Source organism: Schistocerca americana, chromosome 2 (assembly GCF_021461395.2).
Source record: "Schistocerca americana isolate TAMUIC-IGC-003095 chromosome 2, iqSchAmer2.1, whole genome shotgun sequence".
In the NCBI taxonomy this organism is placed as follows: domain Eukaryota; kingdom Metazoa; phylum Arthropoda; class Insecta; order Orthoptera; family Acrididae; genus Schistocerca; species Schistocerca americana.
Genome location: NC_060120.1, coordinates 684,871,117 through 684,888,666, shown reverse-complemented (window position 1 = coordinate 684,888,666; position 17,550 = coordinate 684,871,117). Strand labels below are relative to the sequence as shown.

The window sequence follows — 17,550 nt, the reverse complement described above, 5'->3', positions numbered from 1 at the left end:
TAAAGTACTTTCTGTGAGATACCAGATGACACAGTGGTTAGTTTATGTGACAGCTACACGACTTTATCACAACGTTACTAATGAGTGACCATTTACAATGTTGCTTTTGCGGTGTTTCTGTTTTATATCTGCACAGTTTTTCTGAATTCTTCTGGAAAGTAAAACATGTTTTAGTAGTAACTTTTGTGGATATCTATATGCATAGCATTTCACTTTTGTTCATGCTGAGGTAAGTACATTGACTTCTGCAGAACTTAGATTTTGGAGGAAGATAACTGCAACACTTCCACAGAATTATCTTACAGCAAGACGCGTATTTAGCACTAAAGGACACGTATTTGAGTGATTAATTTTGTACTTAAAACATTTATTTTTAAAGATTTTTGAATTACAATGATACAAAGGTTTTCCCTGATTCATTTCATTCTGTTATTTGTTACACCTGAGGGTATAATTACATTGATCCTCAAGGGGGTACACGCTTACCCTGTGTACCATGTGTTTGGCAAGCACAAGGAGCCCTAGCTAATATGGTATTTGCTTATACAGCTTTACACATCGGTACCATGTTTCTCTAACACAGAATTACACAGCTATCTGATCATTTAACTGAGAGAGATAAACATTTATTTTACTACATCAGTGACAGATGTTTACGTAATTACACAGTTGGATAACTTCACACTTATGAAATTGTATTTTGTCTGTGCTTTGTGAACTGTTCATATTTTTTCGGAACCATTGTGATACTATGAGAGCTTTGAATGTCATATTTGGTACGGGATCATGATTTTTAAAGTATGTTTGAGGTAGATGACACTATTGAAATAAGCAGAGAATTTTTTAGGTTTTGAAATTATTGCAGAAAGCTACAACGTTTTTGAGATTTGACTGAGGTGTTATGATGTTATTATTACGATGACGATGTGTATTATGCTGTTGAGGTATGTTTATGATCAATAAGCTGATGCTACATGAGGAATTTGATTATGCTACGTATTTATTATGATGAAATATTGAAGAAGTGTCGACGAATATGTACATGTGTAATAAGGTAAGGAATAATGAATAGTGGTTAGGGACTCTGACTTGTGAAAAAGGATGTTGGAAACCGTGAATCGTACTTTAAAGAGTTATAAAATGTGTGTAAATGCATGAATGTATCACAATGCCGGCGAAAATTTCTTGGACGCTGTTATATTCATAGGATTTTATTTCTACACATTTGCAACGCAAATTTTCGACCCGTGAAATTTTTTTTATGAGACTGTCACTGTAGTGTAAACTGGTGTCGTAAATATTTCGGTTAGAAAACTAAGTGACCTTGATGTAATGCGTTATGGGCGACCAGCTGTGCGAGTCGCCTGGAGAAAAAGCCATTAGGTAGAAAAAAAAAGAGGCCATTATCCTCACTATTGACATTGATTTGTAGAAAGCATCGCAAATACGACACGCCCGAACTTGAAAACATACGATTTCACTATGGAGCTCTTAATTTATGATATTTACTGAAATGAAATGATGAGAAACATTTCACATCTAGGGTCTTGCTAGTTGAAAGATTGTTTTCTGCACTATGAAATGCCATATGGCTAGTGAATGATGTTTCACGCCTTTCTTTACCTATTTTGTTTAATATCTAGTTTCCGGCTGCACTGCAGCATTGGTTACAATAAAATTTAATGGATGTACTAATATAGATATTTTATGCCTACAGATCCAGTAAATAATAACTTTATGACCTACTTAAGAAAAAAAAACGAAGGACCACAAAAAGACATTTCCCTTCGCAGGACTTGCATACATAATTTTCTTTTCAACTACTTGGTAATATTTCTCGTAGAATAAGTTGTGGTGCACCACTTTAATTACATAGACATTAAGATGTGAATAGACATTTCCCTTAACTGCATTGTTGTCTTTAGTGTAATATTTTTTCTGCTTGAGCTATATCATGTTTAGGTGTAAGTTACTGCATTTGCTGCTGCTGTTTGCCAGGCGTAGTGTTACTGATCTTGACTTGGTATTATTCTGTTAAGCCAGTTTTACTAATGATTTATTTTTATTGTTTGCTGCGCATTGCCTTATATTAGTTGTAATATTGCATTTGCAGTGCTAATTTATGCTGCTTGCTTTGCCAATTTGAATTTTTTATCATTGCTGTTTGTGTTAATTGTTTTGCGCTGCTGCATTACCTCATCCCTTAGTTTAGCATCTGAGCTCAGTAGATTTAAGTTAGCTTAAGATGGGGTAGGCTATATAAGAGAACGAGCTGTGATGAATGGAAAGAAATGCATTGAGAAGCTGTAAGAAAATGGTTTGGCCAAAAAAAAAGTATTTTGAAAGAGGATATGAACAAAAAAGTAGGGTTTAGGGACAACAGGTTTAGGTAGGATTTTCTTGGAAATAAATGATGAGGTAAGATAATGGAAAATAAATAATGAGGTAAGAAATATGTGAACGTATAAATACAGAAAGCAAGCTTGTATTGGATTTTTTTGGTGGAAACAAGTGTTGGAATAAGACGAAAGATCTATGGAATGAAGTTTTGGGTTGGACTGCAGTACCAAATGTTACACTGAAAACAAACCCTGTCCTGTATTTTTGTGTTATTACACTATGTGAATTTGTGTTTTTCCTGTCTGTATGTGTTTAGCTAATAAGATTTATGTTCTAGAATTTTTCTGAAAATATGTTATTTGCCTTGTAAAGATGCTTAGACATTATTTATTCTGTTTTTTTTTTTAATGCTCATGTGTGAAGTTGATGTTTTAAAAGTTATTCTGATCTTTTATGTATTTACTTATGTCATAATTCCTGTAACACTGATGTATATGTTTATTTCTATTGTTTTAAGAAGCCTGTATTACTACAAATGTTATCTGTATTATTATGTTTTTAATGATGTATTTTGTACCTTTGTCATTGTATTCTTATGTTATAAAATTGTAATTAACACCAGTTCATCAAATTAAGTAACTTGTAAGTTACATTTCACTGCACACATTTCTGATGGTCATACTATAAGGACAATATGTGAGAAGTAGGGACTGATAGTGTTTGCACATGTGTTAATAATTCAGAAAGGGACTGGATAACATCATTGCTGGTTCTAAGGACATCTTAAAAAAAATTTGGGAGTGCACAAGTTGTGGTTCATGGACTTGCTATATTGTCCACAAGACTCTTCTATGGTGATTGTGCACCTGCACAGTCGCAACGGATGGCTGCTAGCCATCTCTACAAGGACTACAGTGGGTCTACACCTTTGATGACTCACCAACACCATTATTTCTACAAGGACTGCACCTCTGGTGGCCCACCAATACCGTAATCTCTAACAAGACTACAGTGGTCAGTTCTGTGATGACCTACCTACCAATATTCTTCAAAACTTCGACTGACTCCGCTGTGGGTTTGCTCTGTTGTGGCCCATTACCTGTCTGCATGTCGAGGGTCAGCACTGTCTTTCCGTTGGAAGGACAACACTACTTCTTCAAGACTGCATGGAAATCCACTACTTCCGTGTGCATTTTCTTTTACTGCTCAGACTTTGAGAAAAACACTGCTATTTTACTGTGATGAACGATCAGGACTGTCTTTATGGACTGTGAGAAAATTTTAGCTTTTGACCAACATTGTATCAATAAGTGTGTGTATTTGATTTCTTGTTATTGTAATTATGATTATGAAAAATTTTTTCAAATCTGTATTGGCCACTGCCCAAAACAATTTGTAAAATTTGTGGGGAGCATGGGGGTATGTAAGTAGGCTGTTAGGTTTTCTTATTGGTAACGCCACGTAGCGCTCTGTATGAAAATCACTGGCTGTGCTGTGTGCAGTTTATGGCTAGTTTGCATTGTTGTCTGCCATTGTAGTGTTGGGCAGTTGGCTGTTAACAGCACGTAGCGTTGCGCAGTTGGAGGTGAGCCGCCAGCAGTGGTGGATGTGGGGAAGTGAGATGGCGGATTTTTGAGAATGGATAATCCGGAGGTGTGTCCATCAGAAACAGTACATTTGTAAGAATGGATGTCATGAAGTGCTATATATATTATGACTATTAAGGTAAATACATTGTTTGTTCTTTATTAAAATCTTTCATTTGCTAACTATGCCTATCAGTAGTTAGTGCCTTCCGTAGTTTGAATCTTTTATTTAGCTGGCAGAAGTGGCGCTCGCTATATTGCAGTAGTTCGAGTAACGAAGATTTTTGTGAGGTAAATGATTTATGAAAGGTATAGGTTAATGTTAGATAGGGCCATTCTTTTGTAGGGATTATTGAAAGCCAGATTGAGTTGCACAAAAAAATATTGTGTGTCAGTTTAAGCAAAGTCTTGTATAATTTTTCAAAGGGGACGTTTCAACATCACCATCTTGATCTCTTATTTTAAGGAGGAAAAAGCACACTTTCAAGATACCAGCTCCAGAAATGGAACCCCCGCGAAAATGTGAACCGTAATTCTGATAGTATGCTGTTATGACCTTCTGAAAGTACACGTTTTAAATATTCACGCGCACCAGTTGTCAATCGCATAGCTGAGGCCAGTGATGTTTTTGCTTTTAACATTTTTATGTTGTGATTCTTAAATGCTGGGTAAGCGAATGAAACAAATGAGTGTCCATTAAACAAGTAGTGTAGTGTTATTTAATGATTAATACCGCTGTTGTGCGTTATTTTGTTTGGATTTTAACGATGACACTGTTAAAATTAAGTATATTTGCACGAGATGCGCTGTTGTTAAATGTAATTGACATGATTAAATTGTAAATCGAAAATCATTAACTACGTTTCCTAATAATTCGTCAGTTTCTTAGGTTTACTGATTTTCATTTTGAGACGTATATACAGCTGCAGAATATCAATCGAAAATACTGTTGAAATAGTATTGCATTTATATGTGCGTGAGGATGACATATTACGTACACATATTACTTACTTATTTCTCTCATACAAAAAACATGTCTTATCGAAGAAGATTTCGAAATTCCTGACCCTCACTTTCAACAAGCTGACAATAGGAAATACATTGTACTCTGGAGTCAGGCGGCTGCAGTGGGGTAGAGTGAATGACAAGCAACCAGTGCGCTGGAAAGTTTAAAAGCTATGCATTCAGAAGGTCGTAAATCCGTACTATCAGAATTATGGACCAAATTTTGACCGCTGGGTCTATTGCTGGGGCTGATAGCTTGCAATTGTGCTTTTTTCTCTTTATAAATGACGTCAGGTTGGAAATGTTTCCTAGTTATTTATTTTGGTGGGGTGCTACAAGTTAGCTCCCTATTCATTGGTTTCCAGATACTCATACTACGCCTGGCTTTCACTAAGTTGCACAATCTACGTAATTGTGAGCTACCCTTTTACTATCCTTTATCTTAATCAAAGTCAGATAGTGTTAGAAAAACTGATGAGTTGAATCTTGAGTTTGATTATAACAAGGCATAGATTCAATAAATGAGGGCTGTACTAGCAGTTCATTTGCTCAGAAGAGCAGCAAACTTTCAACTTCATCTAAAAATAGCTCTTCGACTGTAGTTTGTCGTACATGTATTATATCGCTTAATTACACTGCGATGTATTTGTGGTTCAAATGGCTCTAAGCACTATGGGAGTTAACATCTGAGGTCATCATTCCCCTAGACTTAGAACTAATTAAACCTAACTAACCTAAGGACATCACACACATCCATGCCCGAGACAGGATTCGAACCTGCGACCGCAGCAGCAGCGCAGTTCCGAACTGAAGCGCTTCGAACCGCTTGGCCACAGCGGCCGCCTGCGATGTATTTATGTAATATTTAAGTAAAATGAAGGAGTAGTGATGGAGTTGAAGGTCTAAATGGTGTGTAGGTAGAAGGGGGTGGAGGAAGTTGGGGAGGCGGCGGCAAAGATGAGTGAAGGTAGTGAAAAGCGAATGCAAAGTAGGAGAAGGAAGGGTAAGCAGGAAATGAGATGCAGTAAAGGGGAAGAGGTGAAATGAAGGGCGAAGGAGAAAGTGGGAGATAGAGTACCTGTGCACGGGAGGGACGAGGGTTGTCAGACGGTTTTAAAACACCTTAAACAATCGTAAAGCAACTGCAAGAGGCCATGCGTGTTAAAGCGCCGCTTCCGGCCCAGGGAGATGCGCCGGGCCCAGATCAAAACCACACTGTGGATTAACGACGAGGGTCGGTGTGACAACCAGCCCGGATACGGTTTTCAGGTACCTTCCCATATTCTATAGGTGTATACCATGGGGGTACCCATGTCCCTAATCAGTTACACGATTCAAAACATTTAGTATTTGCACATGAATAATGGACAGATAGTTGAGGTACACATGTTCCTTCCCTTTGGGGAGGGGGGGGGGGCGTGGAGGAGGGGGTAATGGGGTGGTGACAGAACTGAGCATGGCAGATCCGTTTATAACCATGCCAGCCCTGCACCGATGCGGGGCAAAGGCGAAAGAAGAAGAAAGAAAGTCTTCAGATATGCATGTAGTGTAGTAGTTTAGCTGGTGTCACGCGGGCTAAGCCGTCGCCAGCGGCCGCCTACCTTCTCGAGGAAGTACTTGGTGTCGAGCAGGCCGAGGCGCACTGCGCGCAGCAGCGGCAGCAGGTGCTCGCGGCGGCCGGCCGGGTCGTGCTGCATCCAGCGCAGCACGCACTCCCACGCCGCCTCCTCGGAGCGCAGGTTGAGGTCGTCGTCGGCGAGCAGCGCGCGCAGCTCGTTGGCCGGCAGCTGCAGCACCTCGTCGCTGTCCGCCGCCACGCGCACGAAGTTCCGCAGCGTGTACAGCCGCGCCGTCTTCTCCAGCTCCTCGCAGAAGTGGTCCCTGCGCGCGTGCCGTTAAGATGCGGTAAGAAACCGGGCGGTGAGGCAACGCGCAGTAGCGAGGGCAACGTACCACGTGACACAACAGCCAATAGCGTCTGTAAGCGCTCTTTGAACCAAACATTGGTCCAAATGGTTCAAATGGCTCTGAGCACTATGGGACTTAACATCTGAGGTCATCAGTCCCCTAGAACTTAGAACTACTTAAACCTAACTAACCCAAGGACATCACACACATCCATGCCCGAGGCAGGATTCGAACCTGCGACCGTAGCGGTCGCGATGCTCCAGACTGAAGCGCCTAGAACCGCTTTGCCACTTCGGCCGGCCGAACATTGGTATTCGTTTTAGTTTAGGCACAGTAAAATGGAAGAAGTAGTGTGAGGGTACAGAATTTAGCTGAATTAAATTTTTCTCGTAAACTCTAAAGGTGCGAAGTTTTCTGTATCCTTGCCCTTTATGAATCAAGTAAGTGTAGAGGTGTGTTCAATAAGAAATGCAGTAAATTATTTTTCTCGGCCAGTTTCGATTGAACAAATGCAGAATTTGCTGTGGGACATCGTGGAATATTCCAGCTTCAGCCCTTACATTTTCACGGAGTTCCGATAGATGTGGACGCTATACGTAGGCTTCAAAATGGCATCTGTAACGGAGGTGCGTACCAGGCAAAAAGCTATCACTAATTCTTTTGGCCAAAAACCAGAGCATTACAGATAGTCATAGGCGCCTGCAAAATCTCTGCTGAGACCGGGCAGTGAACAAAAGCACGGTGATCCGCCCGGCAAAGCTTCTGTCATCATCCAACAAGGTCGCGCAAATCTCTCCATTGCCGCCCGGCCGCACTCAGCTGTGAATCTTGCAGTGTTGGAACTGGCGAACGCTCTCATTCGAGGTGATCAACGGATCATAAATAAACACCTCACTGCAAAGGTCTCACAGAAATCTGCACACGCGAAAAGAGTTCACAAAGGTTCACTGGGCTGTACTTCCTTATCCACCCTACAGTCAGATCCCGCACGTTCCGACTGCCAACTGTTTGGCCCAATGAAGGGCACGTTCCGTGGGAACTACTGTGTGGATGGAGATTATATATGCAGCAAGGAACTGGCTCTGGCGTCGACTAAAGAAGTGGTACCATGCAGGCATACAGACCCTCGCAGTGAGGTTGCTTAAGATAGTCGATTTGAACGGATATTATGTCGAAAAATTGGATTTTGTAGCCAAAAGAGTGGAAAATAATATGCGTATTGGAATCCTGAATAAAATTAACCTGGTTTTAAAAAAAATGTTGCATTACTTATTGAACTACTGTCATATTATAATCATAATAGTGTTTAAACATCACAGAAATTTGTCATTTCTATGTATATGATGATCTGTATTAATTTAAATATTTGTGTAATATTTTATTATTTGTTGAGGCACTCCTTGAGTGGCGTGCACCGGTTGCAGTTTGTCAGCAGACGACTCTAAATCACAACAGGTGCTGCATGGAACTGCGAGAGCTATTCGGAAAGCAAGGTCCGATGGGGTCCACTGTAGAAATCCGATTAATCTTTCCACAGATGTGTTGGGCAATGTCTCTAGTATGCCCATCGATCGCGTCACGTCGCTCTTTTCAGTTCTGAGCGCGCAGTGAGCACGTTAAGATGCTTAGAACAATAGTGTCTCCCTCCAAGTATGATGGCTGGTGTGAGATTTCGCCTGATGCCATGCAGCCCACACAACATAACTGTCATACAATTCCTTCTGCATGACAGCTCTTGGTCGCGCTCTGAAGGGGCAATGAAGGTGCTCCTGCAGCATTTTCGATGGGAAGTGTTTGATCACTCACAATAGAGCCCGTAATTGACTCTCCCTGAGTTTCATTTCTACTCACATGAGCCGCTAGCTATGAAGACAACGTTCTGACACAGATAACGAGCTGTAGATCAGCGTAGAGAATTGGTAGGAACCACAGGCGGCTTCCTTCTATGACGAGGGTATTAAAAAGTTGGTACAATGCTACGACAAATATCTAAATCGGAGCAGCGACTATGTAGAGAAGTAGCTGGAAGGTGTAGCTAACTGTTGCAAATAAAACATGTTTGATTTTCACAGTGGTTTCCATTTTGCGACCGATCGGACCTTACTTTCCGAATAGGCCTCTTAAATGAAACAATGACAAAATTTATAGCAGGAATATTCCAGTACAGCAGGGGTGACAAAGTATTCAGATTTTTAGCCGTGTCCTGGCACGTGTGCCATAGCGCTCAACCTCGCTGCACATTTCCCCCACTGCCATGGCACGCTGTCTGGAGTGTAGGTGCACTGCCCATAATTTGGTTTTATATTTCACATTTCGTAACAAGGAAGTTCACAAACAAAACAAATTTTCAGTATCATGGAGGCTGTGCTCGTACATTACATATCACCTCAAAGAAAACTATTTACAGACAAATAACAAACACGGATTCAGAAAATATCGTTTTTGTGAAACACAGCTAACTCTTTATGCTCACCAATTAATGAGTGCTATCGACAGGGTACGTCAAATTTATTCCATATTTTTAGACTTCCAGAAGGCTTTTGACACCGTTCCTCACAAGCGACTAGTAATTCAATTGCGTGCCTATGCAGTATCGTCTCAGTTGTATGACTGGATTCGTGATTTCATGTCAGAAAGTTTACAGTTCGTAATAACTGACGGAAAGCCATCGAGTAAAACAGAAATAATATCTGGCTTTCCCCAAGGAAATGTTAAGAGGCCCTCCGTTGTTCCTGATCTACAGAAACAATCCAGGAGACAATCTGAACAGTCCGCTTACATTGTTCAGATGATGCTGTAATTTGCCGTCTTATAAAGTCATCACATGAAAAAAATTCCAAAGCGATTTTAGACAAGATATCGGTATTGGGGGGGGGGGGGGGGGGGTGGAGTAACTGACAACTGTCTCTAAATAATGAAAAGTGTGAAGTCATTCACATGAGTACCAAAAGGAATCCGCAAAATTTTTGTTACATGATAAAACACACAATTTTAATAGCTGCAAATTCAACTAAATACTTAGGGATCCCAACCATGAACAATTTAAATTGGAACGATCACATGGATAACATGGATAATGTTGTGGAGAAAGCAAACCAAAGGCTCCGATTTATTGGCAGAACACTTCGAAAATGTAACAAGCTTACTAAAGAGGCGTACACTACGCTTGTCCTCTCTCTTCTGGAGTGTTGCTGTACGGTGTGGGATCTGCATCTGATAGGACTGACGAGGACGTGGAAAAAGTTCCAAGAAAGGTAGCTCGTTTGGTATTATCACGAAATAGGGGAGAGAGTGCCACGGATATATCACACGAATTGAGGTGGCAGTCACTAAACCAAAGGCGTTTTTCCTGAGCGGCAGGACCTTCTCATGAAATTTCAGTCACCATCTTTCTCCTCAGAGTGTGAAAATATTTTTTGGCACCCACCTACACAGGGAGAAATGATCAGCATAATAAAATAAGAGAAGTCAAACTTCGCACGTTTTTTCCCGCGCAATGTTCGAGAGTTGAACGGTAGACAAGTACCTTAAATATACTTATATGGATATGATGTCTGTTCTTTCGGACATGTCTGAAAGAACAGACACCAATGATGATCTGCAGCCGTCTAGAACGAAATTAGAATTATACATGAATACCTTCAGCATACCGACAGACACAGACAATTTCATAGATTTTCGCACTCGGGTTGCCACGTGATCGTAACTTAATAGTTTCATAAACGGAAAAAGGTCCTTCACACAAATATGTCATCGAAATATTGTAACACTTTTGCAACCTCGTTGTGGAGACGTGGAAACTCTAAGGAAAGTAACTAAGACGACCTGCACAGTTTTAATGTAAAACGATTTGTCATGAAAACAGGAATTACCTAGCAGGACAATCACTTACATTTGCACTTGCACAGGAGCGCTTTCAAGTGAAACGGCAGAGAGTCTCGAAAACAGCTCGAAAAGAGATTAAGACTGCAGTGTCTTCAAAACGTTTAGGAAACTATCATCGTAATTCTTTCAAGGCTACAATGAATTCTTCAGGCCTCGCGTCTTCTTTAACGGCAGTGGAATTGGATTGCGTTTGGCAGAATGTATCCTTTCTAGAACACAATTTTCTTTTTAGATGCACCCCCATCAAATCAGAAAGAAATTGTTTCTCACCTTTCATTGTCTTACTGTAGGCAGTGTGCAGTCAAGTTCGCGTAACATCCGAAATCTGCAATCCATTCCGGATGGTCTAATTTTCCTTCCTGTACTCCTTTTTCCTTCATAAATTCAGTAGTATCGAGTTGTAAATCGAAAAATCTTTCCAGGCAGACAATGTGATTTGTAGTAATATATTGGGTCTCCATATTCTTCGTTCAGTTCCATCGCAAACTGTTTGAATAATGCATGCGACGTCAGAAATTTTACTGTTCATACCGCCAGTTTCTCCAAGTACAGCATGCCTGCAAATTTAGCACAAAGTGCTTCGTGATATACAGAACAATGAATACTATCTGCCGATCGTCGTAATTATTTGCTCTTTCATTGTCAACTAAATCTTTAAATTTCTTCTGCTTGGTATTGTAACATCGTTTCATAGCAAATTTGTTGCACCCTTCGCATATGCAACTGCGTAATATGTATTGAGAATTCTCATCCCTCTGTTTTGTCATTCCCATTATTTGTTAAAGGCTTGTGAGAACAGATCGCTAGAATGCCTCTTTTTGTGCAAACAGTCAATGGGCCTGTAAATGTCCTTTATACCAGGAACAAATAGAAAAGGGTAAACAGCGCTGTCAACACAATTCTGCCGAACTGAAGAGGGCTGTGCCGACCGCAAAATGCTGCAACGCAATACTGATTTAAATGTAGCGCTGTACCGAGTCCTTCTGGGAAGGAACGAGCAGAGACGGGACATGTCGAGCCTTGGCCCAGACGCATCCCGCACATCCGGCCAGGTGAAGTTTTACACGCTATGGTTAGCGCCGCTGTACAGGTACCAGCATATATTCTGTCAGCACGTGTACTTTATTTGAAGATGTTCTTGTTTGGAAAAGAAGTTTCCTTAAAATAACTAGCTTCTAAATTTTCTTTTCTACTTCATAGACGGCTGAGACTAAGTGGCCTCTCAATTTATTTTCAAGTGTTTCAGTCTTTTCTAAACACTGTATTCTGAGTTGTAGTTTATTTTACTGGATGATCGATGTGTTTCGAATATTTACTGTCGTTTCTGTGTTTCATGCATAATTTGCAAATGATTGACAATGACTGCTTACTCTAGGGAGAGAGCAGTCTTATATCTGTTAATGTCGAATATTGCAGAATACACTTTTATTAAATGAATAAAAAAGTCATAGAATCTCTTAGAAAAGCTAAGGTTACAAAAAAAAGAAGAAAAGAAATGGAGTAGCAGATTTCGAACCAACTGCATCTGATTTCCTAAGTCTAAGTCTTTGATTTACATCTCCTGAAGGCTTTAACTGCTGATATGTCAGTATTTAGTATCATTAAATCGTATCGGTACTGATATATTTTCGAGAGATCCTGAATGTGTTGGTAGTTTGAAACACCACATCTTAGGATGTAAGTTATAACATACAAGCCATCAAATACCACTAAGTATAATACGGTATCTCTCACTTCTCAGAACTCGATATAATCACACAAGTCGATAGACATTCCCAATGGTCAAAACTGGGCATGTACACATCATGGTGACGTCACGGCGAGGTATCACTGTGGGAGGTTAACGTCTCCTGCTACGAGTTACTCAACGCTGCTTTCTGTGCGTGCTTCACTTCCATCCCCTCTGCCAGGTTCCAGACCCTGCAATCGCATCTACACAAATTCAGGGGTTTTATACAGCCCGCAACGCCTTCAAAAATCACAACGAGATTTTCATGTTCTCTAGCTTGCTATGTGCGAACTATTAGCCATACAGAAAGAAAAAAAATAAGCAGGACCTATTTTTAGGAAATTTAACATTCTTAAATTTCGTACTGGGATACGTTTTTGCTGGAGAGTATTATTTTCGAGTTATTAGAGAAAAAACGCATTTGAAGGACACTTTTGTATTTTTTCCTGAATAATTCGAGAATTACGACCTCTAGCCAAAACATATCCCAGTACAAAATTTGACAAGTTAACTTTCCTACAGAAAGGTTCTCTTCATTTTTTCTATAGGACTAATAGATTTCATATAGCGAGTGACAGAATATGGACATTTGCGCGTGATATTTGAAGGCGTTGCGGGTTGCGTAATGCTCAGAGTTGGGGCAGCTGAATCACCCTTTGTGTGTGAGACACCACGCCAGCTCTAGCAGGCAGTGGTTCTTACTCGTGATGAGGATGGCACAAACAACCGTCGAAAGCTCGAGTGTTTCGTTCGGAGTGACATAGCTCGTAACCCCAGAAGATTTTGTCCGTGTTGTGTACTGTTCATTTGTAACATAGTACAGAAAGTAAGCAGCTACTGTCTCCACACTCGCTCATTCCATTGAAGTTTACGGTACTGGACGTATTGTGGAGGACTGAGTACCTGGCGAAGATCATGACGCCGAGGCAGTTGTGCGGGGAGAGCGAGTTGGTGACGTACTGGCAGCAGAGGCGCAGGAGCCCCAGCACGCACAGGTAGTCGGCCGCGACGAGCAGGCGCAGCGCGTTGTCCGGCGTGAGGTCGGCGCGCCGCAGGTACGCGTACTTGATGATGTTGCCCATGTCCTCCGAGGACACGCCCGGCACCAGCACGTCCGTGCGGCAGCTCGAGTGCAGCGACGTCGTGAACAGCGCCCTGCGCAACCTCCGCGCCCTTTACCTACCCTCCCAGCACGTACAAACTGGCTCATTTACTATACCAATAAACGGCTAACCTGGGGAACGGTCACAGTTGGAGGTTGCCTATCTAACGACTTTCAGGAGTAAGCAAAAATTTGATTTTCAGTATTTCAGGCAGCTGTTGTCTGAATTTAATAATCTGAAATGCTGCCGCAGCCTACTCATTAAGAGCTACAGGGTGACTATTGTTGAACTATATGAAACAAAACGTAAATTATTTAAAAACTACAATGTGAACACACTTTATTCAACATGTAAACGTCACTGCAGATATTCGGATTTAGGTTATGACATATTCAATGTGCATACCATCATTGGCGATGATGTGGCAGAGACGAACAGCGAAATTTTGCATGACCCGTTGAAGTGTCAGAACATCGATGCTGTGGATGACCTACTGAATGGCGGTTTTCAACTCAGCAACGGTTTTGGGGTATTTGCTCTACAACTTGTCTGTAATAAAGCACCCACAAAAAGGAGTCGCATGTGTTCAGATCCGAAGAATATGGCGGCCAATCAAGGCCCATGCCAGTGGCCTCCGGGTACCCCAGAGCCAGAATGCGGTCCCCACGGTGCTCCTCCAGGACATCAAACACTCTCCAGGTTCGATGGGATCAAACTCCGTCTTGCATGAACCACATCTTGTCGTAATAAGGGTCACTTCGCTTAATGGGGATGAAATCATCTTCCAAAACCTTCACGAACCGTTCGGTAGTCACCGTGCCATCAAGGAATGTTGCACCGATTATTCTATGAGTGGACATCCCACACCTCACAGTCACCTGTTAAAGGTGAAGAGGCGGCCGGAGTGGCCGAGCGGTTCTAGGCGCTTCAGTCTGGACCCGCGCGACCTCTACGGTCGTAGGTTCGAATCCTGCCTTGGACATGGATGTGTGTGATGTCCTTAGGTTAGTTAGGTTTAAGTAGTTCTAAGTTCTAGGGGACTGATGACCTCAGATGCTAAGTCCCATAGTGCTGAGAGCCATTTGAACCATTTTTGAAAGGTGAAGAGACTTCTCGATGGCACAGTGCGGATTCACAGTCCCCCAAATGCGCCAATTCTGCTTATTGACGAACCTATCCAAATGAAAGTGGGCTTTGTTGCTAAACCAAACCATACATACCATGCTAATTCCCATGGTGGCCCGTAGCCTACCGAGCAGATTGAACGTCCTACCGCAAACCATTCGCAAGCTATGATGATTTTATTTCATATAGTCCAATAATTATCACCCTATATATGAACACAGTAATACAAGTATCACAGTTAGATACTGTGTGTACGTCTTGAGGAAGGGTAACTCACAGGACCCATATTACCAGGACTATATCCATCCAATATTTGGAAATGAGAGCACTTAGTGACCTCCAAAAACCTTTACACAAATTCAAAACCTTTACAAAACTTTTTCCCTCTGGCAAACCGTAGAAAACGATGAAATAAAAAAATTGTTTATCGCTAATCACTTTTTTGCTGCCCCTACAGTAAAACTGCCGCATCCAGCACGATGTTTAAATTTATTACTTATTTGCTACTAACACCGTTCGCAACAAATTTTGCAGGGGCTATTCACATATACCATTGAATTTATCTGCAAAATTATATCATTGTACGACACGTGGTTAAGGAGATGTGACGTCACAAACATGCGTGATAAACTAAAGGAAACCATAAAGCTCTTACATGTTCAACGTCAAATATTTAACACGTTAACTCATTTGCAAAGTAAACAGACTTTTGAAGCTGTTTTATAAATGAGAGTTCGCTTCTTTAAATGATAGAGGGGGCGGGGGGAGGGGGTCACTGGTTGCATACTGACCCAGTGCGAACAGTTGCTATTTGTGAAGCAACAAGAACGGCTAACTATGAATGTCTACATAGTAATTTCACTCCTGATGACTAAATCACAAACTACCAAGACACGGCAAAGCTACTTAGATTTCATTGTATTACGTATAGGATATCAAGTGACACGCATCAAACTATTACCAAACGTAAGTACATTTGGGTATCATCACTATTAATAAAGGCTATTGTTTTTGTCTCATTGTGTTGCTAAATTTCTGATCCAGTGCCGCCCTGTCATGCAAGCTATAATTAGCTGTTACTAGTGTGCATAGAGCGATCTTAATTTGAATTTATTAAAAAATGATGTAGTAGAGGGATGCAGTATTTTGCCCCTGCTTTCCATGTTATACATCGATGAAACAATGATGAAAATAAAATAAGGGTTCAAGAGCGAGATTAACAATAAAGAACTAACTAAACTCCGTCCAAACAGGCCATGAAGGTCCAACGGTACCGATCGGCCCATAGCCGTCACTGGATGCGAATACGGAGGGGCAGTGTGGCTAGCACACCGCTCTCCCGGCCGTATGTAAGTTTACGAGACCGAGATTAAAAATTATGATGAAATGATATCAGTGATAACATTCGCTATGAAATTGATGAAGAAATGCAGGACGTGTTGAATGTAACGAACAGTCTAATGAGCACAGAATACGGAGTGAGAGTAAACCGAAGACGAAAATAATGAGGAATAGCAGAAATGAGATTACCCATAAACGTAACATCAAAATGACAGATAACGAAGTAGACGAAGACAAACAGTTTTACTGCCTTGGAAGCAAAATAACACCCGACGAAGCAAGGGGGATATAAAAATCAGACTAGCACAGGCGAAGAGGGCTTTCCTGGTCGAAAGAAGTTCTGCTAGCATCAAACATCGGCCTTAGCTGAGGAAGAAATTTCTGAGTATGTACGTTTGGAGCATAGAGTTGAATGGTAGTGAAACTGTAACACTGCCAGAAAAGAAGAGAAGCGATGCGTTTGAGATGTCATGCGACAGAAGAATGATGAAAACCAGGTGGACTGATAAAGTCAGGGATGAGGAGGTTCTCCGAATCGGCAAGGAGAGGAACATGTGGGAAACATTGATAAGAAGAAGGGACAGGGTAATAAGATATGTGTTAAGACATCAACGAATAACTTCAGTGGCACTACAGGGGCCGGTAGAGGGTAAAAGTTGAGGACGAAGACAGAGATCGGATTATATCCGATAAATAACCGGCGACGTTGGTTGCAAGTGCCACTCTGAGACGAAAAGATCGCCAAAAGAGGGAATACATGGCGGGCCACATTGAAGCAATCAGAAGGGTGATGACATAAAAACAGTCAGGCACACTGCATTTACGAAATATTTTAATTTAATCCGTGACGTGACGTTTTGAGTATGTTTTTGTTATTGCTAGACGTGTCTGCAGAGCAAATACAGGTTACGTACAGGTACCGTTACTTCATTAGTCTAAGCCCAGCTGCGAAGCTATGGGTTTTTGAACTATGTCGAATATTCTGTTGACTTTTCTTTTTTTATGTTTTTTTAATTTTATTTACTTATTTATTTATTTTTGTGAAAGGCTCCGATATACTCATTCTCATTTCTAGTATGTTTTAATGACACGCCCTTTGTTGGACGCAACATACACTTCCGTATCATACAAATAATGAAAAACTGCACCAGTTACTAATTGTTTCATGCTTAGCACAACGTGTTTCGAGAATTTATTCTCATTTTCGGATGCATTTATTTACATGTTTTTCGTGGTGTTTGCGATTTTCTGCCTCTCTTGCACAGTATTTGTCCGATTTGCGGATTGCAGTCTAACCTCAAAAAGACAACTACGGTGCCAGAGAGGCGGGAAATCACACATGCAAACATTACAAAAAATGTAGATAAACGAAGGAGAATAAATTATCGAAACTCTTCGTGCTAAGCATGAAAAAATAAGTAACTGGTGCAGTTTTTCATTACTTAAGGCACAAATGACACAGTTCAAGGCTTTCTGAAAACATCGATTCTAACGAACGAAATGAAGAAACATTTGCAATAGTTTCTGC

The 17,550-nt window shown here is 41.1% G+C and overlaps 1 protein-coding gene across 1 annotated transcript in view; it reads right to left on the bottom strand.

Annotated features, from left to right (window-relative positions):
• Positions 1-17,550, bottom strand: part of LOC124594336 (kelch-like protein 10) — a 159,976-nt gene that overhangs the window by 106,942 nt on the left and 35,484 nt on the right. Inside the window, exons 3-4 of the mRNA XM_047132705.1 lie at positions 13,357-13,608; positions 6,533-6,812 (exon numbers count right to left, since the gene is read on the bottom strand). Of these exons, the coding sequence (XP_046988661.1) occupies positions 6,533-6,812; positions 13,357-13,608 (532 nt within the window). The remainder of the gene's footprint in view (positions 1-6,532; positions 6,813-13,356; positions 13,609-17,550) is intronic.